This window comes from Jatropha curcas, chromosome 2 (genome assembly GCF_041381405.1).
Source record: "Jatropha curcas cultivar XTBG-Jc1 chromosome 2, XTBG_Jcur_1.0, whole genome shotgun sequence".
Taxonomy (NCBI): domain Eukaryota; kingdom Viridiplantae; phylum Streptophyta; class Magnoliopsida; order Malpighiales; family Euphorbiaceae; genus Jatropha; species Jatropha curcas.
The window spans coordinates 33,310,278-33,337,749 of NC_143152.1; the positions used below are offsets into that span (position 1 = coordinate 33,310,278).

Here is a 27,472-nt window from a genome sequence, read left to right on the forward strand (position 1 = left end):
ATAAGCCAGTCCCAATCTTACATTCTCTTCTCAGCAACATAATAAAGTCACTCCCATCTTACACCCTCTTTTCAGCAACATAACAACACTAAAATTAAGGTTTTAAAATTAAAACAACAAAACTAAGCAAACCGTTCTGTTCCATAAAAATGCCAATGATAGTGAATCCATACAACTAAAGAGAAAGGAGCAATAGGATTTGAGTCCAAAATTGAAAGTGTAAGAGCCTAGAAACTCATTAGACAATAACATTCCTGAAGTGAGGCATTGGTTAAACAAATCCAAAACTCAATATCATGTTGAACCATGAAGTTGCAAACTTGACAATTAAAAGTACAGTATCTACAGATCAGATGGCAAAATTAGAAGGAAAAAAAAAAATCAATAACCCATTGTCATTTTGAAGCTCTAATATTGGAAGTATGACAACTAAAATTTTTGTATCTACAAAGCAGATGGCAACAGATATGAGCAACCGAGGATAACAGGCCACTAATATAATAAGGGGGAAGCCTAACATGGGATACTAAATACTTGAACCAAAAGAAAGCGCTTGAAAGATTTCAACATTCTCAAGAAAACAGACACCAGTATCAGCAACTTTGCATAGGATGCTTCCCCAAAGTAGAAATAACATCTGATATTCCTCTCAACTTTTTCTTCAACAACACTTTTCTTATCTATTTACTGCAATTTCTGCAAGAGTGTTACCTATTCCCAGTTTCATTGGCTGCAGGAACTTTTGCAGGGTAATTGGACAAGTCCATATCAATGAGTGACATGTCATAAGGCACAGATAAAGAATTTGAAGTATCCACAAGCAATGAAGATTTACTAGCATCAGAATGAGAAGAATCAGGGAACAAAATGGTATTTTGTGGAGTGCTTGTACCGGAAGAAGAGTGACTGGAGAGTTGAATTTCATCCAGCCTGTTCCCAAACATGTGCTTGTTTCTTCTGACAGCATCCATCTCATGTCCAGTTGGCACAAAGGTCCGTGAGCGATACTTTCTTGTTCCTTCATCACCTTCACCATGGTTGTACAGCACATAATCATGATAAGTTGGTGCAAACTGCAACAAATTTAAAGTCAGTGGCATAGTTTCAGAAATTTCAATTGGCAGACGGAAAATCATGTTCGGCACATACTTGGTGAACAGTATCATGATAAAAGTCGTTTAACTTCAAGGCATGTGCAAGGCTTCCTGTTAAACCACAAGATCCACCAATATTTGCACCAGCATACTCTTTGTATGGAAATGCAAAAAGATGCCCAACAGCAGCTATAAGCATCTCAACGCATATGATAAAATTTTGAAATTGAGCAGCCTCTTCAGCATTCTTTATGAATCCAGACTTTGCAGCAAGAAATACCAGAACTCCCTAAAAAAGAAATTTGAAATACAACAACAAAGTCAATAAATTCAAAATTTTCCCCATTTGTTTGCATAAATAGGTACATTTCTATCTAAAGACAAAATTTAACTGAAAAGCAGGCACAGCAATTGATTTTTATTAATACATAAGATCACACTTATGTAAGCCACAAAGTCATGCAGAAACATTATATCCACCATTTGAGTCTCTAACAATTATTCCAATAATTACATATCCGATTTGACCTATGGACGAATATGCAAGCATAGTCCTAGGCTAAGTGTCTTTGTTTGGTTTTCTTGCTTGAAATAGTATAGTGGTTGATATCCATAGTTATATTTACATTATTGCTGTATTTATTCCAGCCACAAAGTCATGCAGAAGCATTTCTGTGTTATGCTGGATGGAAAGCATTTTTGTATTTATGCAGGGAGAAACGTGACAAAGAAAAAACCAGTTAAAAAATCTCATGGACACAAGCGGGTTTCAGAAGATGATGAATCAAAATGAAACAAACTCAAATGATAAAAGATCATAAGTCCAGATGCTAAGACTTGAAAAACAAAGTCACTTCCTGAAAAACAAGCAACATTTCTTGAGCCATTTTAGTGAATTTTTATCTATGAAAGGAGGTACCATCGCATCTAAACTGATTTAAAGAAGAAACCAACAAAGAGCAAACCAACTACCATACTGTTATACTTTTAGAAATTCTTGCAATTCCAAGAAAAAATATAAGTTGTGAACCGTGTATCATACTTATGTAATCTAGTCTAGATAGGTATAAAATTTTCATTCTGTGACTCAAAAATAAATTAGAAGTGAAGAGATTGTCAGCCATAAAGTAAGCTCAGATGGGCAAAGGAAGGCCAGGATTAGCACTAGTCTCAGGGGCATGTCCTGAAAGCTGTTAAAAGACAGAACAATGCAACTATAAGTAAAATTCCCATGTAGCTGTTACATGTGAGGGAATCATTTCTGATAATGCTCATTAGAATTTCACACATCAAACAGAAACTTGTCACAACCAGTTACTGAACAAAGCGGATGTATAATCAATTAATAATATGGCCATTGGCAAAGCCAGGAGATTATGCATACATGCATGTGCGTGTATGTGTTTTAGAGAGAGAGTCAAAAGTAAAAGCAACAAGAGTTCCGAAAAAATTGATAGTCACCCACATCCCAGGGTTATCCATAACTTGGGTATGCATTTCTTATTTTAATTTTAATCATTGGAGTGAAAATTTCCTAATTATGTGAATCCATTGTCATAAATGAGGCTCGGATCAGATTACACCTCACCAAGTAAATTTTCTCAAATTCTAAATTGGATCCTTGGACACCCTATTATCAAAAGTTATGAAAGGGGACTTAAAAGAAAATCGAAAGGAAAACCATAGCTCTTACAGCCTTAATAGAAGTAGTGCTGTAGTTTAGCACAGGTGGGAGTCTGCTGTTGTCTTTCTATTTGGATTTGATGGTATTTAAAAAAATTATCTTGCTTTTGGGAGGGAAAGACACAGAATTGATAGAAGTACAGATTTGGGAAGGCCACTGTGCTATAAGAAGGGAGAAAAAGTTCTTAACAATGGCGCACATTGATCTGGGCAAGGAAGAACACAGAATCAGTAGAAGACAAGAAAAAAAAGATAAATTAGTGATACAGAATTGACAACCAAATCTCGAATTCATGCACCAGATATTGTTTGTATGCAGCCATTTCACCAGAAAACAACTATTTTCGTTGTGGAAAGAGACCACATAAATCCATTGTTCGCTATCTTTCGAACTAGCATGTAATCTGAAAACTAAGTGCCTATATGTGTAGAATAACATGTTGAAATAACAAATTAGCGTCTGTTAAACAGAGTGAGAGCTTACCTGCCAATAAGTTAAGAAAACAACGGACTTGATGATAACAAACTTGGGAACTGGATTGAAGGGCTGAAGCAGATCTCTGCATGCCACATAAAACAAAGCCAAAGCATACAGAGCCATTGTGTATGAGATTGTATATATGATGGTAAGATACAAGTATGATTGGTTTGGACTGAAATTTCCATCTTTGTATTTCCCTTTTGCATAAAGGATGAGCGTAACTGCAACCAAGATAGGCTTCAGAATCACAAACTGTAAACATCCCTGCTTACACCTCCTTATAAAGCGCCTGCATTGTTTATAAAACAAATTCAGTCAGAAATATCAAATCAGTTCCTGAGACTTTATATAAGATGGTACCACAATTTTCAAAGACTCCCAAGAAGCCTAGAAAGACAAAGAAAGAATGGAGACACATAAATGGTTGTAGAATTAAAGAACATTAGATTATTGACTCAATATTTCTAAGCAAAGATCACAATAAATTCTGTTGACCCAAGTGCCAAGAAAATGAGGAACTCACCCATCTAGTGGTATTGGAGGTAAGCAACATGTCAACAGACAGCATGATGGCTTCAGAACCCGACCACTTAAACTAAGCACAACTGCTCCAGGGCCACCAACCCAAGCCAGGCATAAAGACAGGAAATTGTAAATGACCCAAGCCTCATAACTGAAACAGTAAGGAAATCATTAGAATATGATGGTTTTAGACTTATATTTACAGCTTTTAATCTCCTCGTTATAAAACTTAGTACTGCAGGAGCCAATTAATTTCATTGTTTTCAGAGGAAGCTTTGAGGAAAGGATTGGGCCATGAAAGCTCAGGTTTTTCTAATGCTGGTCTATTTTCTTCCCTTTTAAGTGTTTGTGTCCACTGGTCAAAAAGGAGCATAACTGCGCTGGTGGTTAGTTAACCTACACTGCTGCAGTGCAAAGCAATTGGTCTCATGTTCCAATGCAAAGTGCACCCCCAAGGTTGTAAAGTGGCACCCCAAGCAGGTCGGGACTAAGTGCTTAAATGAAAAGAAGAAATGATATTTTATAGCTGTGGGAGCTCTACAGATATAAAAATTGATGGTCCTGGGTTGGGAAGAAGTGAATTTCCAATTACATTTGCAAGAGCTGTAAAGAAAATCCTAAAACAGAAATACTTACACTTCTCTGATAGAATTGAAATAGATTGAACTCTCAGGCAAAATAAGAGACAAAAAGGACATTAACGCATAAACCTGTCAACATATTCAAGGGAAAACAAGAACTAGTTAATATAGAAAAACAAAAAGAGAAGAAATTAATATTCAAAAAGTACAGTCTACCACACACTCTAAGTTCCATGGAGAAAAACGAATGGAATGGAAGAAATAAAGGAAAAGAACAAAACATGATGACTACAAGTAACATATACTTTATAATACCAATAGAACTGTATGCAAGTAAATATAAGGTTAAGATGCACAAAATCAATTGAAATAAAAAAAAAAAAGAAAAAAAAGAAGAGAATCAACAAAGAGACAGGACAGAGACAGATACAGAATCCAAAATGGTATTTCTAGAGATCATATGCATAGTAATGTGTTTCCGACAATGAAGTATTCTATACATAACATTTTTATGTTTGCAAGAGGCATTAAGGGAAGCATTTGAATTGGAATTAAAGGAATAAAAAAAAAAACAACTCCATAAGTGAGAATGAAAAATCAGTACCGGAACCATAAAGATGATGCGAACAATATATCTCTGATAAGTAGGTTCAGTGTAATTCAAGAGATGCCTGTAGATGTGGAAAACAGCCAAAGCGATTGCTCCAGCACTGCAAATGAATGCGATGACGCCGTAGTAAATGGGCACCGATTCTGCCATTGCAACAAACCAATTTCTAATAAAAGAAAAACAAAAATACAAGAACCGTAGGTTGGCCTCCTCGTCTTCGGTTAAGCGGAGGAGGCTGACGACAGAAGGATGAAGACGAGCTCAAAGCAAGGAAGAAGGTGGCAAAATTGGAAACCCTAACTTCATTGTAAAAAAGGAAATCAAAAGCCAAAAGGCGCGAATTCCTGCTAAATGATTAGCGAATTGAAGCGAAACAAAGAAAGAGTAAAAGAAGATCAGGTGAAATTGATTAGATTTAATGAGAGAGCGAAGGAAATAATTGGCGTTAAAGTTGAGATCTGCAAGAAATGTTTGGAGATGATTCCAAAGGAGCAAAAGGAATAACAACAGACTGGGTGGGGGTGGAGCTGCTGCTGGTGGTGGTGGTGGTTGAGGAGGAGGAGGAGCGCTTCACTGGCACCCAATAATGGCGGCTTCGGTCCTGTCCCGTGTCTCTAGATTACAATCAACCTACAGTTGTATCAGCTTCTTCTTTTCAACACTTTATCCTTTTTCTCTTAAAAAAAAAACAAGACGCTTAGCAAACAGGAGAATTAAAAAATGAGGAAGGAACATTGATGATAAATCCCCTCTCCCTGATGTTTACTATTAGAAAATTAGGGTTTTCTTTTGTGAAAAATGGTGAATTAGTTTTAAGAAGGTACTATTTTGATAAATCCCCATAATTGTTACAACATATCAATTTAAATTTTATATCAATTAATTTAATTAAATTATATGACTAAATACAAATTCAATCAATCACATTGACAAATCTTCCATAATCATTATAAATTTTGAAATAATCAAATTTATTATTTTTAACGAATTAAAATTTAAATTGAAAAGATAAATAATCAAATAGTAAAAAATGTACATATACGAAGGACTAATCATTTCAAATTACTAAATAACACATTTTAATGAAAATGTGCTTCTAACAATGCACGTGAATATATATATATATATATATATATATATAAAAGCACATTTTCTTGCTTTTTACAGTATCAAAATATTAAAGTTTTGACTGCCAAAAAATAATTTAATGCACAGTTTTTATTTTGTAGTCTTATTATTATAAATATTTTAATAATTACTTTGAAGTTTTATTTTTTATTTTTATTTTTATAAAGAATGAAAACAAGATGAGCAGTCGTTTTGGTAAATTGAAATAAAAATAAAAACAAAAACATCCAGCTAGATTTTGGTAATACATAACTTTTGTCCCGTGTCTTGAGATAAGGCAGGGGTCAAAGCGGATTTTACCCGGGGTATTAGAGTCGGGTTAGGGCGGGCGGACCTCTTGTTAAGCACCGACAACAAGACCCGAGAAGAAAAATCTTTTTATTAGGGTTTTATTTTCTCTCTCAACGGCAAAAATATCCTTCTCTAGAAGATAGTAACCGAGGTGGAGCTTTGTGAGTCCTACGTTTTAAAACCAGCTGAAGGTCCATAGCCACTGCCTCTTCATTTTTAAGGGGGCGTCTCTGCTACGCCCTTATCCTCTTCTCTCTTTCTCTATTTCTACTAAATATCTTCTCCTCTATCCCAAATTTACTTTCTCTATACACTGCTCATGGCTTCTTCTTCAGTAATTGGGGTTTCCTCCATATTCCACACTCCTTCTGTAGAACTTTCTGCTAGAAGAACCACAACGCTGCCTCCTGCGAGTTTATCTTTGCATGACAAGTCTCATTTCAATTCTTTGGTTCTTCAAAGTAGTTCTCACTATAAGCATGGCCTTTCCGTTGGTCCTTCTGCTATTGCTACTCCTAATAATTCTATTCTTAGTGAAGAGGCCTTCAAGGCTCTCACTGAACGATTTTCTGAGTATGACGATGATGAAAATGATATTGGTGTTAAAAACAGAGACTTTCAGTCTCAATCTGCCGCCGGCGCCGGTGGGAGTCCTCCTGATGAAGATGAACTTGCCATTTCTGAGCTCGGTTTGCCTCAGAGACTCGTTGAGTCCCTTGAGAAACGTGGAATTACTCATCTTTTCCCCATTCAGGTACTCTTCTTCCGCGCGTCATTTATTTATTAAATGTTTCAATATTGTTTTTTTTTATTTTATGCTGTATAATTGAGCTCGTTTCTACATGTAACATCTAAAAGATGCCCACTTGTTTCGGATTAAGTTGTCATTGACTTATTTCTGTAAATGGTCATTCATTCCAGAGGTCCTTTCTTTTGAAGAAATGTGAGATTGATTGGCTCAAGCTACTCTTCTTATTTTGTATATGTATATAGTTTTCATTTTTATACAATTTTATTTTGCGCTAAATCATATTGATGTTTTACCTACTGTGAACTAAATTTCGTTAGATGAACTTTGCATAAGTTCGATGAGAATGGCAAACGGCTAAGTAGATTCATGTTTGAAAAGTTGGTAGTTGATGGCTAATCATTGTTCATCTCAATTTCTGTTTAGTATGCTAGAAAGTTGAGCTGATTTTTTTTTTCTAACTGTTCCTTTTCAATGATAAAGAGGGCTGTTTTAATTCCGGCACTAGAAGGTCGAGATATCATTGCCCGTGCGAAGACTGGAACTGGCAAAACATTAGCTTTTGGAATCCCCATAATTAAGCAAATCACTGAAGATACAGGCTCGCAAAGGTACTAATGAAGTCCAATGATTAAATGCTTAGTGCAAGGACATCAATTTGACCTTTAATTCTGTTCTATGAGTGTAATGCATTTCTTTGGTTTTTACAGACGAACTGGTCGGCTTCCTAAAGTTTTGGTCCTAGCACCTACTCGTGAATTGGCTAAGCAAGTAGAGAAAGAGATTAATGACTCTGCACCTTACTTGAACACTGTTTGTGTTTATGGAGGGGTTTCATATATTACTCAACGAAATGCTCTTTCTCGTGGGGTTGATGTTGTGGTTGGAACCCCAGGTCGAATCATTGACTTGATTAAAAGTAATAGCCTCAAGTTGGGAGAAGTTCAATATTTGGTCCTTGATGAAGCTGATCAGATGCTTTCTTTTGGATTTGAGGAGGATGTGGAAGTAATTTTAGAAGATCTTCCATCGAAACGGCAAAGCATGCTTTTCTCTGCAACTATGCCTAGTTGGGTAAAAAAATTGTCAAGGAAATATCTGGACAACCCGCTTCAAATTGATTTGGTAAAATTCCTTACTTATCTTCTTCTTTTTAAATTTTGCATGTTCTTAGGCTGTCATTACTTATTAATTTGAGATTTACATATGCTTCGATTCAAAGGTCCATAAGGATTCAGATTTGTAGATCATGGTTTTGACTATATTAAACCTTTCCCTTGAAGTATGTTTTCAAGTCTTAGATGCACTCTGTCTAGAAAGGAGATGGAATGTGGTGAAATGTAAGTAGTAGAAATAGTTAACCATGTATGTACCACCTTATTATGAAGTAATTAGTGAAGTATGGATCATCATGTGGTATTTCCTGCTTAGATGGCTACCTTTCTTTGTAACATCGCTTGCCTTTCTGCAAGTTTTTTTTCTCAGAAGACAGATTAAATATTGCATTTTGGATGTGTAAAGTTTCTTAATCTGGTAACTTTTTGTTGATATCTTCTTCAGGTTGGTGACCAGGAGGAAAAGTTGGCAGAAGGAATCAAACTTTATGCCGTATCAACCACTGCAACTTCAAAGCGGAGCATTCTTAGTGATCTTGTAACGGTAGGAGTCAGTGGGCCCACCATTTTAATCTATTTCTATCATTAGTGATTGCATTTCCTATGAAAGGTATAGGTATGAGTTTCTGTTAGTCTGAGGAGAGTCATACACATTTCCTGATAATTTTATGGAGGATTTTGCCTGTCCACAGCATAATAAATGCTTGTTCAGAGTTAATTTCCCTGGGTACCTATAGATGGTTAAGAGTGGTTGGAGAAATTATATGTTGGCTTAAGTTGATTTTGTATCTGCTGAAGATTGAGAGAATGCCATGGACAGTGATGATTCAGGAATGAACTTTGAGAAATTGGACTTGTGGAATTATGCTTATGGAAAATAATGCTTGCTATATCATGGTCATGTACTTTAACATTAATATCATCAATGTATAGAGTCAGATGCTTCTGGGATTTACTCAGAAACTGTAAATACACTTTGTGGTTCTTATTTATATTTCCTATTTCCTTTTGGTGGACCATGGTTTAAACAATTAAACATTGATTGTAGACTTGATTTTCTGTTGCTAGAAAAGTGCAAATGTTCAAATTTGTACTATTGTTCTTTTCTTGTATACTATAAACCCACTTATGTTAGTGCCTAACAAATCAATGTGTTAAATCACTGAATATTGCTGTTATGCTCAGGTCTATGCAAAAGGTGGAAAGACTATTATATTCACTCAGACTAAACGAGATGCTGATGAGGTCTCAATATCTTTAACAAACAGTATTGCTTCTGAGGCATTGCATGGAGATATATCTCAGCATCAGCGAGAGAGAACCTTAAATGGTTTTCGGCAAGGAAAATTCACAGTGCTTGTTGCCACAGATGTTGCTTCTCGTGGGCTTGATATTCCAAATGTTGATTTGGTAAGGTCATGGAATTGCTTTAATAATCCTTATACTAAGACCTCTCTATATTATTTTCGCAAATTATTAATATTGGGATATACAAGAACAGCTTTCTTTATTAAAAATGTTTTCTCTAGAATATTCTAGAAAGGGAGCCTTGGTGCAATGCTAGAGTTGTTGCTTGGAGGTCACATGTTCCATTCATGGAAATGTCCTCTTGTGAAAATACAGGTTAAGGTTGTCTACAATAGACCCAATGTGGTATGATCCCTCTCTGGCCTGCATATAGCAGGAGCTTCTTGCATATATCTATTGTCCTCTTGTACAATAGATATACTCTTATAAGTAGTATATCTACTTATAAGAGTTGCTAAAGGCCAAATTATATCTATGGCAGAGCTTGAAGAATGTGACATTTCTTTGCATCAATTAAGTACCCATTGAGTTTATTATTCCGAAGTTTGAGAATTGGAAGGAATGTTTAATCATGAGATATATGTGTTCATGTTCCTGAACTATGATATCTGCGTCTCTAGTTTTCTATTATTTTTCCCAATATATAAGACCATTTCTGTAGACTATTTTCTATTTGCTCTAATTTCCATTCCAACTATCAAGTCCTGAGAAACTTTATCCTGATATACACTTTTTCCCAGGTCATCCATTATGAACTTCCCAATGATCCTGAAACTTTTGTGCACCGATCTGGTCGTACTGGACGTGCAGGCAAGGAAGGTACTGCCATTCTGATGTACACTAGCAGCCAAAGGAGGACAGTCAGATCCCTGGAGCGTGATGTGGGATGCCACTTTGAATTTGTTAGTCCACCAGCTACTGAAGAGGTTTTGGAGTCATCAGCTGAGCAAGTGATTGCTACTCTGAATGGGGTTCATCCTGAGTCTGTCGAATTTTTCACTCCAACTGCACAAAGATTGATTGAAGAACAAGGCACAAGTGCTCTTGCTGCTGCACTTGCACAGTTGAGTGGATTTTCCCGGCCTCCTTCATCTCGGTCTCTTATTAGCCATGAGCAGGTAAACCTCCGGCCACCATCAAATTTCAAGTTTTATTTTGCAAGTCCTTATCTTTTTGGTAAGTGATCCTTGTGAAATCTGAATTTAACTTATTATGTAATATCACATGCAATGATAGTTTAGTTTTCCGAAGGTCATATACGATGTCTGGATAGGGAATCCAAGTTTCAAGAGTTTAAGTTTGAGTTCTTGGTTCAAATTGTGTTGGACTTGTAAAAGTGGGGGAAAAGCATGCTTCAAGTAAATCTTAAAGTGTGAATTTGAAATTACAAATTTTTAACCAGTATTAAACAAGTTCTCATCCATTCTCATTTATCAATCTCCATACTGAATCTATGCAGCCATAGATTATAAGCACCATTGAGATAATTTAAACTAAGATATCAAGCCAAAATTTTTGTTGGGCCACTACAGAAATATATCCTGCGAACCTTTCAAGTGGTATCATCTAAGGTGTCTCTTGGGCTTCTCTAGAAGCATTAAGGTTTGGTTGAATTGAGTGCTCCTGAAGCATTTTTCCTTTCAGCCAGCTTGCTTGTAGGGTGTCTTGCAGCTTCTCTGGAAATAATCAATGCATGACCCATTGGATAATTTGTTTGCATGTTTTTTATTCTGATATTCCTTGGGCGGTACTTGTTCCTTTTTCTTTATTAGGTTTGGTTACAATCTTCTAGTCATTGTTTGTAGTCTCCTCCAAGTATCTTGATCTTGGATGCTTCTGTTTCAGGGATGGATAACATTGCAGTTGACACGGGATCCAACTCTTTCCAGAGGCTATCTGTCTGCTAGATCTGTCACTGGTTTTCTGTCAGATGTTTATACTGCTGCAGCCGATGAAGTTGGAAAAATACACTTGATTGCAGATGAAAGAGTATGATTTAGCATAATCGTTTAAACATTTCTGAGTTTGACTGTTGATTGATTGATGAATTGGCTTCTTCAAAAATGAGTAAGTGATTTCTTTTATCAGGTTCAAGGGGCAGTTTTTGATCTTCCAGAGGAGATTGCAAAAGAGTTACTGAATAAACAATTACCACCTGGCAACACTATTTCCAAGATCACGAAGGTCTTTTTTTTTTTTTTGTGTGTGTGTGTAGATTTTAGTCACACTCTCATTATCATGTTCTTTGCAAAACATGCTGCTCAAGTGGCTATCATGTAATCACTAAAATCTGCATGTTACTTCACCTGATAAAGTATCGCACATTTGTATTGACTTCCTTGCAGTTGCCTTCGTTGCAAGATGACGGGCCTCCGAGTGATTACTATGGTAGGTTTTCTAGCAGAGATGGACCTCCTAGAGGAGGTAGGGGAGGCCAGAGAGGTTCCAGAGCCTCTCGGGGTTGGGGTGGTGGTCGAGATTCTAATGACGAGGATACATTTAGGCGTGGTGGCCGAAGCTATTCAAGAAATAGTGGTGATGATTGGCTGATAAGTGGTAGAAGGTCAAGCAGATCTTCACCCCGGGACAGGTCTTCATCCTGGGGCCGGTCTTCGTCCCAAGACAGGTATGTAATTCATTATTTGGTTAATTATTAGGGAAAGGAGTTGTGTTTAGCTAGTACACAATGTTTTCAAGCAGAGCGTCAATGACTTTCAAAGGGATTGATATCTGTGATATGTGTGATCTTAACCAGCAATAAACTTCTATCCTCAAACAAGTTAGTTTTGGTCGATCATTCATGATAGATAGACAGATATACCAAGAAACTAATGGCATTTTCTCTGTGCATAACAGATTCGGAGGCTCTTGTTTTAACTGCGGGAGGCCTGGACACAGAGCATCAGATTGTCCTAACAAGGCAGACTTTTAGTTGCGTCCCTTCTAGATTGAGTTTTTAGCTTTCCAAACAAGTCATGGGTTGGTGCCGCTGCTGGGAATTCCTGTGCCACTTCTTTGTTTGCAACCATAAAGCCTCAAGGAAAGAGCTGGAGGAATTGATTTTCATTTGTTCTCTCTCTCCTCTTCCTCCCCCTTGCCAATATGTGGTGGAAACTTTGATGCTGGAATTATTAGCCCCTGCTGATTGAAAGGGTAAATGGAATTTATTTCTTTTGCTCTCTTCCAATCATATTTCCCAAGGGGGGAATTTAAACTATGTAACTCCTTTTATTATGAATATATGGATGGTCATCTATTACCAATTATGTAATCACAAATGCTGATCCTCAATATAAATTCGGAAGCACTAACAATGGATTCTTCGAGCTATTTCAATACAAGCACAATCTTGTGACGAGGGAGCAGTGAGAGGCAGGAAACTGATGTCGACCTACCAACTTGCTAAAATAATGTTAACAGAAGAATAAATAAATCATTTGTGTCTCCCATCCAAGTAAATTAAAGGCAGATATGTAATATGGCAAAAGATAGTGTCTTTAAACAGAATATGGATTATCACAGAGTATCTCTTCTCCATACAAAGACAAATGCTGCTTTCAATTTGCCAAGTTCTTAAATTATAGGCTACAATTTCTTATAAGCTAGAACTCTAATATTCTATTACCTTTTTATCAAAAGAGGTGCCTAACCATGATCAGGAACTCTGAACAGAATACTTCAGTTTGCCAAATCACATACAGGCTTTCTAATTAATTAACATAAACCTGAAGACAAGTCAGTCTGATAAATTTATTATGCAATCCAAATATTATTACTGCGACACTGAAAAAGTATTCAACCGGTTGGCCAGGCAGTGATCCATTCTTCTTCCAGACATCTACTCGCAGTGATCCTGTCAGAAATTGAAAGAGTGTGTTGGTGAGCAGTTTAGCATTACAAATAAAAAATGGAGTGAGAATTGGAAATTATAAGTATGCTCTACCTTTCCCATTCAAAACATCCTTGGTTGGATATTTGTTTTTCCTTCAGCCTATAAATGTGCTTCTAGCATTCCATTCAAAACATCATTGCAGAGAGTATTGATCAGAATTTGTCTATGCAATTTATTCCCTGCATAATAAATGCAATGTTACGTGGAAAGAAATGCATTAACTATATTTCTGATCTATTACTGTTTATAGTAAGCAAACCATTGCTATCAAAACTATAGGTAAGAAACACAAACATGCTTCTACCATATGCACATAGATAGAACTATACCAAAAGGGATTAGATCCTTATTCTTCTATGACAGTTAAAGCATACATCAGATTACACACACCAAGGATTCTACAATTTCAGAATAACAAATGAAAGAAAAGTCAAGAAGCTAAATCCTAGTCATATTGGCATTGTGCATTTCTTTTGAGAATGTCCTAACAAATGACAGCGCCCACATTGAACCACTCTCTTTGGACGCTTAAAGTTTTCTACACGAAGAACCTTCTTTTTTGGTCTTCCTGGTGGCCGCCGAGTTTTAGGCGGGCGTATTACGATGTCAACCTTAGCACCTCCACCTTCAATTCCCTCACCTGGTTCCTTCCATAAGCTTTTATCTGGAATAGGATTTATCATCTGTGAGTAAGTCTCTCGGTAACTTACGACTGTGAAACAAGGTTCAGCAAATAGGTGGGCGTTTTGCCCACAAGAAATAAGTGCAGCAGCAGCATGTGCACAAGGTAAACCATAGAGCTGCCAACGGCGACATGAGCACACACGACTTCTTATATCCACAATATTCGTCCGCTCAGTTGACACAATCTCAAACTCAATTTCATTTGCACGTAGCACTTGATAGCAACGAGCATCTGCAATTGCCTCAAGAATCCGCTTCTCAGCAGATGGTACAAGAATTGAGGTCCACCTCATGCCTATATCACGGCGATCATTAAACCAAGATGCCAACTGATTGCGAATATGTTCCATCATTTGCACAATTGGAAGCTCATGACATTCAAGGGCCCAGTTATACAACAACTCTGTTACCCCCAATGTAAAATGGCCATATCGCATGCCCTCAAAATATGCTACTGCCCAAAGCTGAGGAGGAAAATGTTGAAACCATGTTATAACATCTTGTGAGATCTCTACCATCTCAGATATCTTGCTTTCAAATTCAGCTGTTGTAAGGGCATAAACAGCATTCCAGAAGATATTCACTAGCTTTGTATTCTTAAATGTGTCACGAAAGTTTTCACTAACATAACGTAAACAGAATCCATGAAAAGCACTGGGAAAGTGTGTTTCAACTGCCTCTACTATGCCCCTTTGCCTTTCAGACAGCACTGTAAGCCTAGGCATGTTATCAGTATTTACTCCAAGAAGCTTCCGCAATTCTGACATGAACCACATCCAATTTTCATCGCTCTCTGTATCAACAATAGCAATGGCTAGAGGAAATAATACATCATCAGCATCAACAGCTGCAGCACAAAGTAATGTACCTAAGTATTTTCCTTTAAGATGAGCTTTGTCAAGTTCCAAAAGTGGCCTACAAGCATTGATAAACCCATAAATACATGCACGGTAAGAAATAAAAAGGCGCTGGAAAGAGTTTTCTTGCCCAGTAGCGAAAACTGAAGCAATGCTCCCTGGGTTTGTTTTCCTTATTTGCTCACAGTATGCAGGAAGAAGACGGTACCCTTCTTCAAAAGTTCCATGCAGTGCAGCCATACTGCGCTCCTTTCCACGCCAAGCTTGCATATAAGACACTGCAACCCCATGTTGGTCACGGATATCTTGCAGGATTTCTTTTGGTTTGTATTGTGGATTGTCCCGAATGCGGGCTTCTACAGATCTAGCTACCCAACCTACTGATGCTTGCTGATGGTGGAGGTTGCGGACTCCTTCACAAGTATGCTCTCCATGTAAGGTTCTAATCGTAAAGGTTGGAACTCCAGGGCATTTTGCAACATGGACACGCCATGGGCAGCCTTCTTTGGAACACTTGGCTATAAACCGGCTTCGATCTGATTTTACAATCCGAAGATCAAAATGCAGGGCTATAGCAATATCTTTCAATGTTCTTCTGCAAGTTTCGACATTAGGAAATTCTTGTCCAATAACTAAACTTTGTTCTGCTAAAGCAAGAGAAGCATCAGGCACAATTAGAGCTCGATCAGCCATGAATCCACCAAAATGACTAGGAGCTTTTTTATGTGATTTACCCACTTCCTCTTGTGCTGCATACAGAATGGAACCAGATTCTAGGATTTTCAGAACACAGATACCGCAAAAACTCAATCAGATAACTGCAATAAAAGATATAAAAGTAAGGAAACAAATAAAATAAAAATAGAACACCAGACAAAAGCATCCAAACTGAAGAATGTACCTGGTTCAATTAATGAACATTGAACTGGAAGGGAACATCTCGATGGAATAATATCATTGCCATTGAATTAACTGGTAATAGATTTTTTTTTTTCCCGAGGACAAAGCACTTGACCGATGGAAAAAATCAGCAAAACTTCAGGTATTTTTAACAGTGTGAAGCCTGCATGTCACAGAGACAGAAGAAGGGGAGAGAGAGAGAGAGAAGGGATTGGGGTGGGGCACAGCAGGGCATCAGCAAATAGTAAAAACTGCACAATTATCTGCTTCCAACAACTGTATATACCAAGCAATCAGTCAATTTAGTTGGTAGGTGCATGTATTTTACTGAACCAAAATAAACAAATCCCTAAAAATGAACAAAACGGAAAGGAAATTCAACTAGAAAAAGCAACAAAGGCTAAAGAACGAAATTTCATTCACATTCTTTCTTTATGCTTTCGGAAATTCAAACGTATCTGTTCCAACACCAAACACTAAAAAGTGAACATCTTGGGAAGTAGTGATGAGCATAGATGGGCCATTTTATAACTAGAGGAACAGAATTTGAATTGACGCTATATAATCATGATTGCAGGCCCAACTCAAAGAAGAAGAATATGGGTATATTCAAAAGTGAAAGTTCCCCAGATTCAATTAACAAACACTCCACATAGATAGAGAGGGAATTCTACTTATAAGAAAAGGTATCATTAACTGGAACTTTAAAATATCCATTTACAAGAAAAAGCAGCCTTAAGATTCATGATAAACCAATGAAGTCAAAGTTTCCCAAAGACATGTCATAGTAAGAAAGTATCAACCTAAACTCTAATTCAAAAGCTCGAGACTAGAGAGACCCATGAATTGGGAATTAAAAGCAAAGGCATTTGGGATATGACAAAAAAAAAAAAAAAAAAAAAAATACAGAAAAGGGTGTGCTTTAGTTAATGTAAAAGGAGTTTATTTCCTTGTCTATTCCCTACCTTAACAATATACCCATAAAGAGAGAAGCAAATCATAAGAAAGAAAAGTTGCCAAGGAGCCAAAGCCCGTATTCAACCAACGATCAAAAGCAATAACAGTGATTATAAGCGACTAACCCAAATTTAAGAATAATAAATTATAGCCACTGGCTTTATCTAACTCAGTTGTGTGTAATCATCAAATTAAAAAATAAAAAAGTATTGATAATCTAAATTACTCTAGCCAGGAAACTTTGTTCCCCAATCTTACAGCTATATTAAGTTGTTTTCCAACTTGTCAGCTCAGGAAATTCTCATCCCAAAATCAAATGTTATGATTTTTAAATATACTGCAATCAAAAGAAATGTTGCCTGCTATTCTCTACTACTGTCAATCAAAAGATGGCTTATTGCTGTTGGAACACTACAGAAAATTTATTGGTTAGTTGGAAGTTTAAACGGAATTCTTATCCAAGTGACAACTGGTTTTTACATCTTCCCCCAATTTTTCAAAGAACTAGTTTAAATTGCATCAAATTTCCTGTATCTGATAAATTCACCTTCTCGTCACTTTCAAAACAGAAGAATTTCAATGATCAAATACAATGCCAATAAAGGAGCCTTGCTATCAAGCTTTATAGCAGCGTGTATAAGTCATAGCCGAAATTGCCATCCTTATGCAGCCTTTCTTGCACATATTGGTTGGAAATTCAAATCAACAAGTGTTAGCTGAATCTCATAATCTGAAGAGTCAAACTTAGAATGCTACCATAATTGATTGGTAGATTGGTGAAGACTCTTAACCTATTGCACAATCTTCTTCCAGTTACTTAACTGAGAACATCCTTCAATAAGTCTAAGAATTCACATATCCTTGCTAAAATCAGAAAAGTAATCTCATAATAGCACCCATTATACTTATGGATCACTATTAACAAACCTCCTCAGTTTCTTATGCCATTCACTTTGGCAGCTACACAAACGAGGGACCCGTTCATACATTCCAAGAATGCACCTCCAGAAAGTTTTGGACTTCGTTGAAGAGTGAACACTCCCTCAAGAAGCGAAAATGCAAAAACCCTTCTGACGCTAGGGACTTTCCAGACTGACTGCAATGGCCTATCTAAGTCTTAGCAACAACTTCTCACCAGTATCCCTAAGATAAATCCGCTAAATGAACGGTTTAATTCTCCATTTGAGTGCACTGCATTTCGTTACTACTAAATACAGCTTTATAGAAGGAAAAATGCAATTGTAAAATCAAAGCCAAATTATGAATAAAACCAATAAACAATCTAAATTAGACAAAAAAAAAAAAATTAATGGTATGATAAAAACCAAGAATGCGAAGGGAATCGGCATTCTCAAAGCGGATCCGAGCAGCCAAATGAATTGGCAGAGTCAAATTTCAAAAACCCAAGCTATAACCCCAAAATCTCCGAAAAGAAGCAGTCGTATCGAAGAGAGGAAGAAGAAGAAGAAGCACCTGAGGAGGTAGTAAAGGGTTGGGTCGTTTGTTTCTCTGTTGCTTCGTTTCCTTGTGCGTTATACCTTTCTTCTACGTCTTGTTGGTTTCTTTGTATACCTTTCTTCTTTGTCTTGCTTGTTTATGTATAACAGCTTAGGCAATTGACGGAGGTGGTGGACCAAAACCCAACAGAAAGCCTTCAAGAGATTGTGTTCTCCGATTATCTTAATTCTTCTTCTTTTTTTTTTTCTTTTTTTTTTTTTCAGTTTTGTTATGAATTTAACTTCCACTTATTTGCATTATTTACTCTTAACGTTTCGATATTATAAAATGGGTTTTTTCTTCTATTATTTTTAATTACAATTAAGCCCCACAAAAGGGCACGAATTTAGGTTATCAAATTCTGCATTGAATTTAGGCGAACTTATTTTAGGGTTTTTTTTTTATACATTTTGTAATTTTTATTTATATCTTTAAGCGCTGGTGGATTGGAAACTTAAATTCCAACATACAAAATTTCTTTTTTTTAAGTCTTTTAAAATTTATTTTAAAGACATTATTACATAACTCTCAATTATTGAAAAATCTGTATTCAAAAATTTAAAAATTGAGAAAAAAAAAGTTTTCAGGTAAAATTTCAATTTCAATTGGAAGATGACCTATTGCGTAACATGAATATATCAGAACCTTATATGATAGATTAGGAGAAGAGTCCTGAAAAAAATCAGGACCAAATACATAAATTAATTGCTGAATTAAAAAAATAATAATTTAATAAGATTCTCTACATTTAGATTAACTTATTAAAAAATTGAGCTAATATAATAACATCTCTTAAACGCTTTAAATTTTTTTTTAAATGAAAACACTTTAATTGATAAAATCATTTTCACCAATAAATTTAATGCATCTTTTTAGACAAAACAAAATATAATATATTTTATACGTAAAAATATTTAATAGCTGAATTTTATAAATTGAAATATTTAATAAATATAATTTTGCAATCTAATGATTTAATAGATCAAGATAAAAATTATTCATTTTTTTTAAAATATAAATTGTTTAAAGTTTTTGAAAAAAAACAATTAATTCCTTCAAATTATAAGGAAATCAAATTACTAAGGATAAAATTGAATATGAGATATCAAAGGATTGTCTACAAAGAAGATGGATGTTTAGATCTGTTCCGACTGATGACTCTGCTTTGTCTAGTCGAGGGCTCTTCTTTTTCTTCTGTCCTTTTCATTAGGTCTGTTCACTGAAATTTCCATTTTCCTTCTTTATTTATTTGATGATGCCTATTGTTAAATAACATTTTTTCTTTCTGATAAAGAAATAAGTGAACATATATTAAAATATCAAAAATCAATAAATAGGTAATGAGATGTTGATTTTTTATATAATATAATAATACCATATAACTGGAAATTAGAAAAAAAAATTACAAAAACAAACTTCAAAATTAAATAATAGCACCAGCCAGCACAAGCATTTGCCAAAAATTAAAATCCAAAATATAAAAATATATATATTGCTCCATGTCCAATAAATATAAGCAGGTGACAATCTTATTGCTTCATATCCAATATATATATATATATATATATATATATATATATAGAGAGAGAGAGAGAGAGAGAGAGAGAGAGAGAGAGTAAGATTTCAAAATCCAAATTAGAAAATAGGCTTTTCACTGCTTTTTAACTTGTTTCTTTTCATTTTACTCTCTTTTGGCCTAATCTCTATTCCTTGAACAATAAGCCCACCTTTCCAATGACCACCTTCCATCTCCTCAATGCTAATTTCCAGTTCTCCATCATCACCTTCTTTGTTAAAATACTCTCCCAATTCAATCTCCAACCACCCATCTTCTCTCTCCTGTGAATTATTAACATCTCTTTCTCCACTTGCAGGGCTGCGGTTGAATAACCTATCTGACCAGCCATCTTCTCTTTCCTGTGGACTATTAAACTCTCTTTCTCTAGTTTCTACAGGCACTTGCAAACCCACTCCACGGCTGCGGATATACAACCCACTCGGCAGCCTTCCCATTGATCGGTATCGCTGTTGCCTCTCTCTTCCTGCACCCAACGAACCATCTTCTCCCCCCTGTGGATTATTACTATCTCTATCTCTAGTTGCTACAGGCCCTTGCAACCCCAATGCACGTCTGTTGATGAATAACCCACCCGTATGCCTTCCCACAGTTGGATATGGCAGCTGACTCTCTGTTTCTGCATCCAAATAAACACTTCTCTTATGGCCTCCTACTTTCACAACCACAGGCTGACGTTCAAATCCATAGGCTCCTGCTGTTGTCTTATATACAAGGTAAACTCCATACAGTGTATTTGTTGATAGCATACAAACATTTATTTTGCCGCGGATTTCAAGCCAGCATACACCAATAAGCTCAGCCACTTCTGCAAACCTGTTCATATTCCATACCCAACAATTAGATAGAAATCTTACATTTTTGAACCCCAGTTAGAGCCAAATTAACTAAAAAACAAAAATTTATTCCAAACCCAAAAAGATCTTCTTTTTTTTTTTCTTACATTGAAAATCATGTGTGTGTTTGCAAGAAAAGAGTAATTGACAGACCTGGAGTCAAGTTCAGAAGTCCATCTCCAATATCTAGGCGTATCACCCCATACAATCAAAAGGTCCCTAGCAGAAATCATAAAACATTTTTTTCCACTCCATTTGTCCAGTTGAAAGCTCTGTTCATGCAGAGGATGCACTTCAGTATCCAAAAGCATAAGAAAATCACAAACAAGGCACAATTTTAAAGAGTCGCAGTAGAATAAAGAAAAGAAGATGCGTGGGTAGCCTCAAATTTGGAGGGGAACTGCAATGCAAATAAGAGTAATTGCTATTATACCGACATTGATATTCCTAAAGAAAGAATCATTTGACCTGATATAATAATAAAATACAAAAAGGATAGAACTTTTTATACGGATTCCAAAAGAATAATGGCGGTGGAAGTACAGATGGTGATGTCATACGGGTTTGGCATTCACAGTTGGATGCCACAGGACATGAATTGTCAGCCATCCGATGGAAACGGTGGAAAGAGAAAAGGATAAGAACATTACCTTCTTGCCGCCGTCAATGAGAATAGGATTGTCGCAGAGACGGAGATATATGTCTTTCTTAGAAGGAGAACAGACCAAGAGCGAAGAATCAGGGGATCCGGAGATAATAGACTGGTATTCAGGAGGTAGAAAACTCTCCCAAACGGCGTCGGATTCCGCTGCCGACCTGAATGTGGAAGAAAGTACAGACAATCTGCCCACATCGCGAGGACCAGTAAATGACAGGACGTTTGCTATGCAGCCTTCCGGTAGTACGCATAAATCTCCTCCACGTTTCTCTTCCATTTTTTTAAGTTCATTTCCCTGTCGCGACGGAGGACGATGAAACCCTTTCTGGCCAACTGACCTCTATATATACTCCGAGAAGAGAGGATACAGACGGAAATAGGAGGAAGTCTTAGCGGCTAAGGTTTTTTTTTTTTATTATTATTTATAGTTTTTATTTCAATTAATTATTCCTTCCGGATGGACCCTTATTTTTTTTTTTATTCATATTTGAACGGTTTATAAAAAGCTAGAGTTGGAATTTTCTTTTATGTTTTATTATTCCTTTTTACATAAAAATTAAAGCATATAAATAAAAAAAAATCTTAAAAAGAATAACTATTATCTAAAATGCTAAAAAAAAATTAATATTTTACCTCACTCTTATAAATTTGCACATTGCTATTTAAAAGAAAATATTTTATTTTTTTATAGATTTATTTGATATGAATCCGAATTAATTAATTAGATGAATAAATTTCAAGATAGATTTTTTTTTTCTTTTAGAAAAAAAAGGCATAGTGGCATGCATGGAAAAAGACCCACCTCAAGAATGTACTTTCAACTTTCCTTTATAGAAGTGAGCATACACTTAACACAGTGGTTAAAGTATTTTATTCTTGAATAAAGTTTTTCAATAATCCAAATATATACTGGCCACACCACAAAAGGAAATAAAAGAAAAGCCAAATTCTTTTTTTTTAATTATTATATTCTATTCATATTAAAATTGCCATGACTTTATGAAAGAGTAAATGTCATGTTACATACATTGTATTTTTTTATATTTAACTATTCAAAAAAATTATTATTATTATATTATGATTCACTAAGTAAGATTTTATTGTTTAATTGGTATGTAAATTTAATTTTTTAGAAAATTTATATTATAATTTTTTTCATATCTAAATTACCAAAAATTTAAATTTCTATTAAAAATAAGATATTGTTAAAATATATTATATTAATACCTTTAATTATCAAATATTAGGATAAATATAATTTTTTATGTACTATAAATTTATAGGATCACATATGTCAATTGATTAATAAGTCATATTTATTAAGTAATTTTTTTCATATTTATATTTCATGTGAATTGATTATTATAAAATTAATCACATCAATCCATATATATATATATATATATATATATATATATATATATGATATATTGTAAATAAAATAAATAAAGATATTTAAAATAGGATAATAATTATATATATATATATATATATAAAATTTTTTTTAGCATCGAAAATGAAATTCAAATCTTGTTTATATATATAATAATAAAATAGTGTACATATATCAAATTGTTCGGTTATAAATAAAATTGAAAAAAATTGTAGCCAAAACTTTTTTTTTTTTATTTCGAACATATTGAAGCCAAAACTTTGGTCAAGTAGGACGTGGGCATGCACGTGTTAGATGTTACACCCCATCTGTACTCTTCTTATTTGAACCGCTAACAAAAATAACAGCCGAACAGGTGACGTGTCAGCGATGGGCGGGAATGTCAACTTTTTAAACGACGCCTGTAAATTTTTAAATGTGTCGTTTCTACTTTCCATTTGCAATATGTCTATATGACAAAATCATCAATGCATCACAAATTATATGAAATTAATACAGTCTTTATTTATTAATGACAACAATATATTATATGAAATTAATACAGACAAAGAAGAAAAACAAGGGTGTTTCTGTTTTATATATTTTACTTTTTTCCAATTAACTAAAATTTTTAATTTCATCATGAAAAATTATATCTAAATATTAATTTGATCTGGGTATAAAAATACGAGCACAAGTAAAAGAAAAAAAGTTATGTAATATTTTTTTCTTTGAATTCAACTAATTAAATAATTAATAAAATTTTTTTGTCATTGAATAACTATTTTTATTAAATACTTTTAATTTAAACTGTTATATATATATATATATATGGTAGTGGGAGAAAGAAGAAAGTGTTAGCAATATTGAAAACTAAAAAGAACGTGCATGAGAAAAAAAAAAAAAATGGTGGAAGCAAAAAAGAAAAGTTGGGAACACGTCGGAAAGTGAACTTTGATACTTAAGAGTTAATACTTTATGATGTGGCTTCTAATTGGTTTGCATGTGTTTGTGTTTTTTTCTTAGCTTTCTTGCATTTGCTCTATCGTTTTTGGGTCCATTGGGTATTTTTCCATATATTTTTTTCATTATTATTATATTATTATTGTTACATTATTATTTCAATCTATCCATTTTCCAAAAAAAAAAAAAAATTTTTAAATATTATTTTCGAAGAATATATATTTAGGAAATTAGATTGAAGAAATATTGAAAAATTAGCAAAATATATATTTTTCATTCGTTGAGAGACTCAATAAGTCGAAACAATAATATGAATTATATTGGAGTAATATTTCTCTTAGCTCATTAAATTAATAAAAACTTTCACAGTCGAATAAAAATTGAATTTGAACTTTTCACTTTTCGTATCAGTAAAAAAACTAATCAGATTACGCGTTACAAACTTTTTCGAAACGTGGCCTTTTATATCTATGCCAAATGCTCGTAGGCCCAATGCTCGTTGGCCCAATTGGAACTGCAATTTGAGAATAGGAGGAGACCAGTAATACATGCAATGCAATGCGGGTGACAGAAACAGCATTATAATTATGTTTGGTGAGAAGAAGACATTTTTTATATATATTTGTAACTATGTAAGTTATATGATTAGCATAAAATCCTATATAAAAATTAGGTAAATTTATAGTTTGAATTTGAAAACAAATTATCCGGTTTTAGATGTGGTTATGTTATGTCTAATTATAAAAAGGAAACTAATGAAATGTAATGTAATGTAATTCCATCCTTAGAGTTTGAACGGCTGGAAAGGCAGCTGCCCTGAAACCTCCACAAAAATGGGTGTCTTTTAAAATAAGACAAAATCTCCAAACAACTCTCCTCCTTTTTCTCCGACAGTTCTGAGGAAATATCTCTCATTTTCTCTTCACCCTCCAAAAAATTATGGCTTCTTTCAACCATTTCTTTTTTTTCTTTGATTCTATCCTTTCTCTCATAGGGTCCTTCAAAGCTTGAAGGACCCTCTCTTTGTTTCCTTTTCAAAGCTTTTAGCTTTGCCTTCTACATTTCAAGGCAAAGTTATATTGTCCCAAGTTTTGATCTTGGTGTTTTACATTTTATATTTAGAGAGTGTAAAAATCGTTCCTTGATCAATTTCGAGGAGAAGTTGTATTATTATTATTATATAGAGAGAGAGGGCAATTGTTTCTTGATCAAAGTGTGGTTGTTTAATAAGAAAATAAGAAAAAGAAATGAATTGCTTTTCGTGCTTTCAATCGCAGAAAAGCAAGAAATCATTTAGCAAGAGAGAGCACGGTTCTCCTTCTAGTCCTAGAGAAGCTACTGATTCAAAATCACCTGGTATGCATGTTTGTTTACCTTGATTATTTGTTAGTGTTAGTATTACACAAATTGATTTGGACAAGAATGTCTGTGCAGAGAATAAGAAGCAAAAACCTGGAGAGGAAGGAGAAGAACCCAACGTTGATAATGAAAATATTGCAGCACAAGCATTCAACTTTCGGGAGATATGTACTGCAACAAAGAACTTCCGTCAGGAATGTCTGTTAGGTGAAGGGGGATTTGGAAGAGTTTTTAAAGGCACATTAGCCTCAACAGGACAGGTCTTATAGAATCTTTCAACTTGTTTGTTCAAGCTTTCTTTGTAAATTATAGTTGAATTAATTAGCAGAAACTTATTTTGCTCAGGTTGTAGCTGTAAAACAACTTGACAGGAGTGGACTACAAGAGAACAAGGAATTTCTCGTTGAGGTTCTTATGTTAAGTCTTTTACACCATCCAAATCTTGTTGAACTTGTCGGATACTGTGCTGATGGAGATCAGAGGGTTTTGGTTTATGAGTTTATAAATGGAGGTTCTTTACAACAGCATCTCCTTGGTAATCTTTTACTCACTACTAAAAGCTCAAATTATTTAGACATTGTTTGGCACTGAGGTGAAATTTGCTTCTCAGACAATGCTGTTTTCAGGGAGTGTTTATAACTATGAGCATGACATGTTAAATTCACTCTTCATTAAAAAGCTCAAATCCTTATTTTTATTATAAGCAACATTTTTTGTCCTGTTCAGCTGCTTTCTGTCAAGTTTTTTCCTTTTTCCTTTTTCCTTTTTTCCAGTACAAGATTGATAGTGTTCCATGAATCACTTAATTTAATTGGCAGAGTTAGCTTCAGAAACGAAGCCGTTAGATTGGTTTACCAGAATGAAGATAGCATTTGGTGCTGCTCAAGGTTTAGAGTACTTGCATGATAAGGCAAATCCTCCTGTTATATATGGAGATATGAAACCATCAAACATCTTGTTGGATGAAGAATATAACCCAAAGCTTTCCGATTTCGGACTCGTTAAGCTTGGCCCTTCTGGAGACAAGATGAATGTACCATCTAGGCTGATGGGAACTTATGGTTATAGTGCTCCAGAATATTCAAGAGGTGGTGAACTAACATTGAAGTCAGATGTATACAGTTTTGGTGTTATTTTGCTAGAGCTCATCACTGGAAGGAAAGCCATAGACACAACGAAACCGATCGATGAGCAAAATTTAGTTGCTTGGGTAAGTAGTATTCACTTTATTATTATGAATTACATTTGAAATTTTCATTACTAGAGAGATAAAACACAGACATGTCATTAGAGACTTTTTTTTTTCCCTTGTGATCAAACAGGCACAACCCATATTTCGGGATCCAAAAAGGTTTCCTGATATGGCAGATCCACTTCTTAAGAAGAGATTCCCAGAAAAAGATTTAAATCAGGCAGTTGCAATTGCAGCAATGTGTCTGCAAGAGGAAGCAGGAGCTCGTCCCTTGATGAGTGATGTTGTAACAACTTTAAGTTTTCTTTCTACGTCTTCGGATGGAAGCATTCCTTCTCCTCCAAGTCCTTCAACTCCACCTTCAGAGGAAGTAATTAATCATGAGCAAAAAAAACAAGAAGGTGAAGAAAGTTCATCAGATGACGATGACAAGAGTAGCCGGTCATCATCATCATCAGATGATGATGATCATAAAGAAGATGCTGTTTCTTCAAGCCATAAGAGCAGCAGAAGAATGCGAAATAAAAATGGTTCTTCAAGCCGCAAGACTGGCAGTGAATCAAATTATGGAAGTGTTACTTCAGGGCATTTGAGCAGAAGAAACTCGAAGGATTCTGATGAAGAAGAAGAAGAAGGAGAAGAGGAGGAAGAAGAAGAAGAAGAAGAAGAAAAAGAAAAAGATGAAGAAGAAGAATAGCATTGATTCACGCAATAGAAATGGATCATTTTAGCATTTCATCTATCTATAAGAGTAGCAGGGAATTAAAAATGGAAAGTGTTCTTTATAGATCACACCAATAGCGGGAGATCAGAGGAGGAACTTTTTTATTCATCAAGATGATCTCAATCAGATCACCATAACATCATCTTCTGCACATAAACAAATGAGTCCCTAGCATAATTTTTAGGGTGGGAGTTGAAAGAAAATATTCTTTTTTGTGGGGGAAAGACTACAGGCGAAAGATAGATTTCCATGGAGGTTCCTTTTCTCTTAATTAGCTTTTTATGTATGTTTAATTTCAAAACTTTTCGTGTTTTTAATATATGAAACCTCTGTCCATATTGAACTGAAGATGACATTATATTCTTTCCATCTACGTATCAGCAGTGTTGCTGTTATAACCTGAAAATTTATCAGCAGCTTTGTGGAAACCCTGCACTTAATGTG

The 27,472-nt window shown here is 35.0% G+C and overlaps 5 protein-coding genes across 7 annotated transcripts; 2 read left to right on the forward strand and 3 right to left on the reverse strand.

The window, feature by feature from the left end:
• Window positions 1–271: 271 nt before the first annotated feature.
• Window positions 272–5,783, reverse strand: LOC105647356 (organic solute transporter ostalpha protein (DUF300)). The gene is made up of 6 exons (XM_012233404.4): window positions 4,966–5,783; window positions 4,417–4,490; window positions 3,782–3,931; window positions 3,262–3,547; window positions 1,150–1,383; window positions 272–1,073 (listed from the first exon to the last, which is right to left on the reverse strand). Exons 1-6 carry the CDS (start codon window positions 5,119–5,121, stop codon window positions 708–710), a joined length of 1,266 nt encoding a protein of 421 aa, XP_012088794.1. The 5' UTR covers window positions 5,122–5,783; the 3' UTR covers window positions 272–707.
• A 732-nt stretch (window positions 5,784–6,515) lies between these two features.
• Window positions 6,516–12,875, forward strand: EMB1138 (DEAD box RNA helicase (RH3)). Its single transcript, XM_012233403.4, has 10 exons — window positions 6,516–7,144; window positions 7,622–7,749; window positions 7,849–8,263; window positions 8,699–8,797; window positions 9,439–9,663; window positions 10,302–10,679; window positions 11,407–11,550; window positions 11,650–11,745; window positions 11,907–12,187; window positions 12,418–12,875. Exons 1-10 carry the CDS (start codon window positions 6,710–6,712, stop codon window positions 12,491–12,493), a joined length of 2,277 nt encoding a protein of 758 aa, XP_012088793.1. The 5' UTR covers window positions 6,516–6,709; the 3' UTR covers window positions 12,494–12,875.
• An 839-nt stretch (window positions 12,876–13,714) lies between these two features.
• On the reverse strand, window positions 13,715–18,571 carry LOC105647353 (uncharacterized). 3 transcript variants are annotated; one of them, XM_012233402.4, is made up of 3 exons: window positions 18,325–18,571; window positions 15,896–16,057; window positions 13,715–15,743 (listed from the first exon to the last, which is right to left on the reverse strand). In XM_012233402.4, exon 3 carries the CDS (start codon window positions 15,685–15,687, stop codon window positions 13,903–13,905), a length of 1,785 nt encoding a protein of 594 aa, XP_012088792.1. In that variant the 5' UTR covers window positions 15,688–15,743; window positions 15,896–16,057; window positions 18,325–18,571; the 3' UTR covers window positions 13,715–13,902. The 3 variants fall into 3 exon arrangements, with proteins under 3 accessions (XP_012088792.1, XP_012088790.1, XP_012088791.1); XM_012233400.4 differs by having other exon boundaries at window positions 13,715–15,812; XM_012233401.4 differs by having other exon boundaries at window positions 13,715–15,812; window positions 15,896–16,170.
• A 1,111-nt stretch (window positions 18,572–19,682) lies between these two features.
• LOC105647352 (putative F-box protein PP2-B12) lies at window positions 19,683–21,802 on the reverse strand. The gene is made up of 3 exons (XM_012233399.4): window positions 21,411–21,802; window positions 20,914–21,032; window positions 19,683–20,740 (listed from the first exon to the last, which is right to left on the reverse strand). Exons 1-3 carry the CDS (start codon window positions 21,693–21,695, stop codon window positions 19,984–19,986), a joined length of 1,161 nt encoding a protein of 386 aa, XP_012088789.1. The 5' UTR covers window positions 21,696–21,802; the 3' UTR covers window positions 19,683–19,983.
• A 2,888-nt stretch (window positions 21,803–24,690) lies between these two features.
• On the forward strand, window positions 24,691–27,395 carry LOC105647803 (Protein kinase superfamily protein). The gene is made up of 5 exons (XM_020684636.3): window positions 24,691–25,109; window positions 25,188–25,372; window positions 25,458–25,647; window positions 25,931–26,322; window positions 26,435–27,395. The coding sequence occupies exons 1-5, from the start codon at window positions 25,001–25,003 to the stop codon at window positions 26,999–27,001; spliced, it is 1,443 nt and encodes a 480-aa protein (XP_020540295.1). The 5' UTR covers window positions 24,691–25,000; the 3' UTR covers window positions 27,002–27,395.
• Window positions 27,396–27,472: the final 77 nt, after the last annotated feature.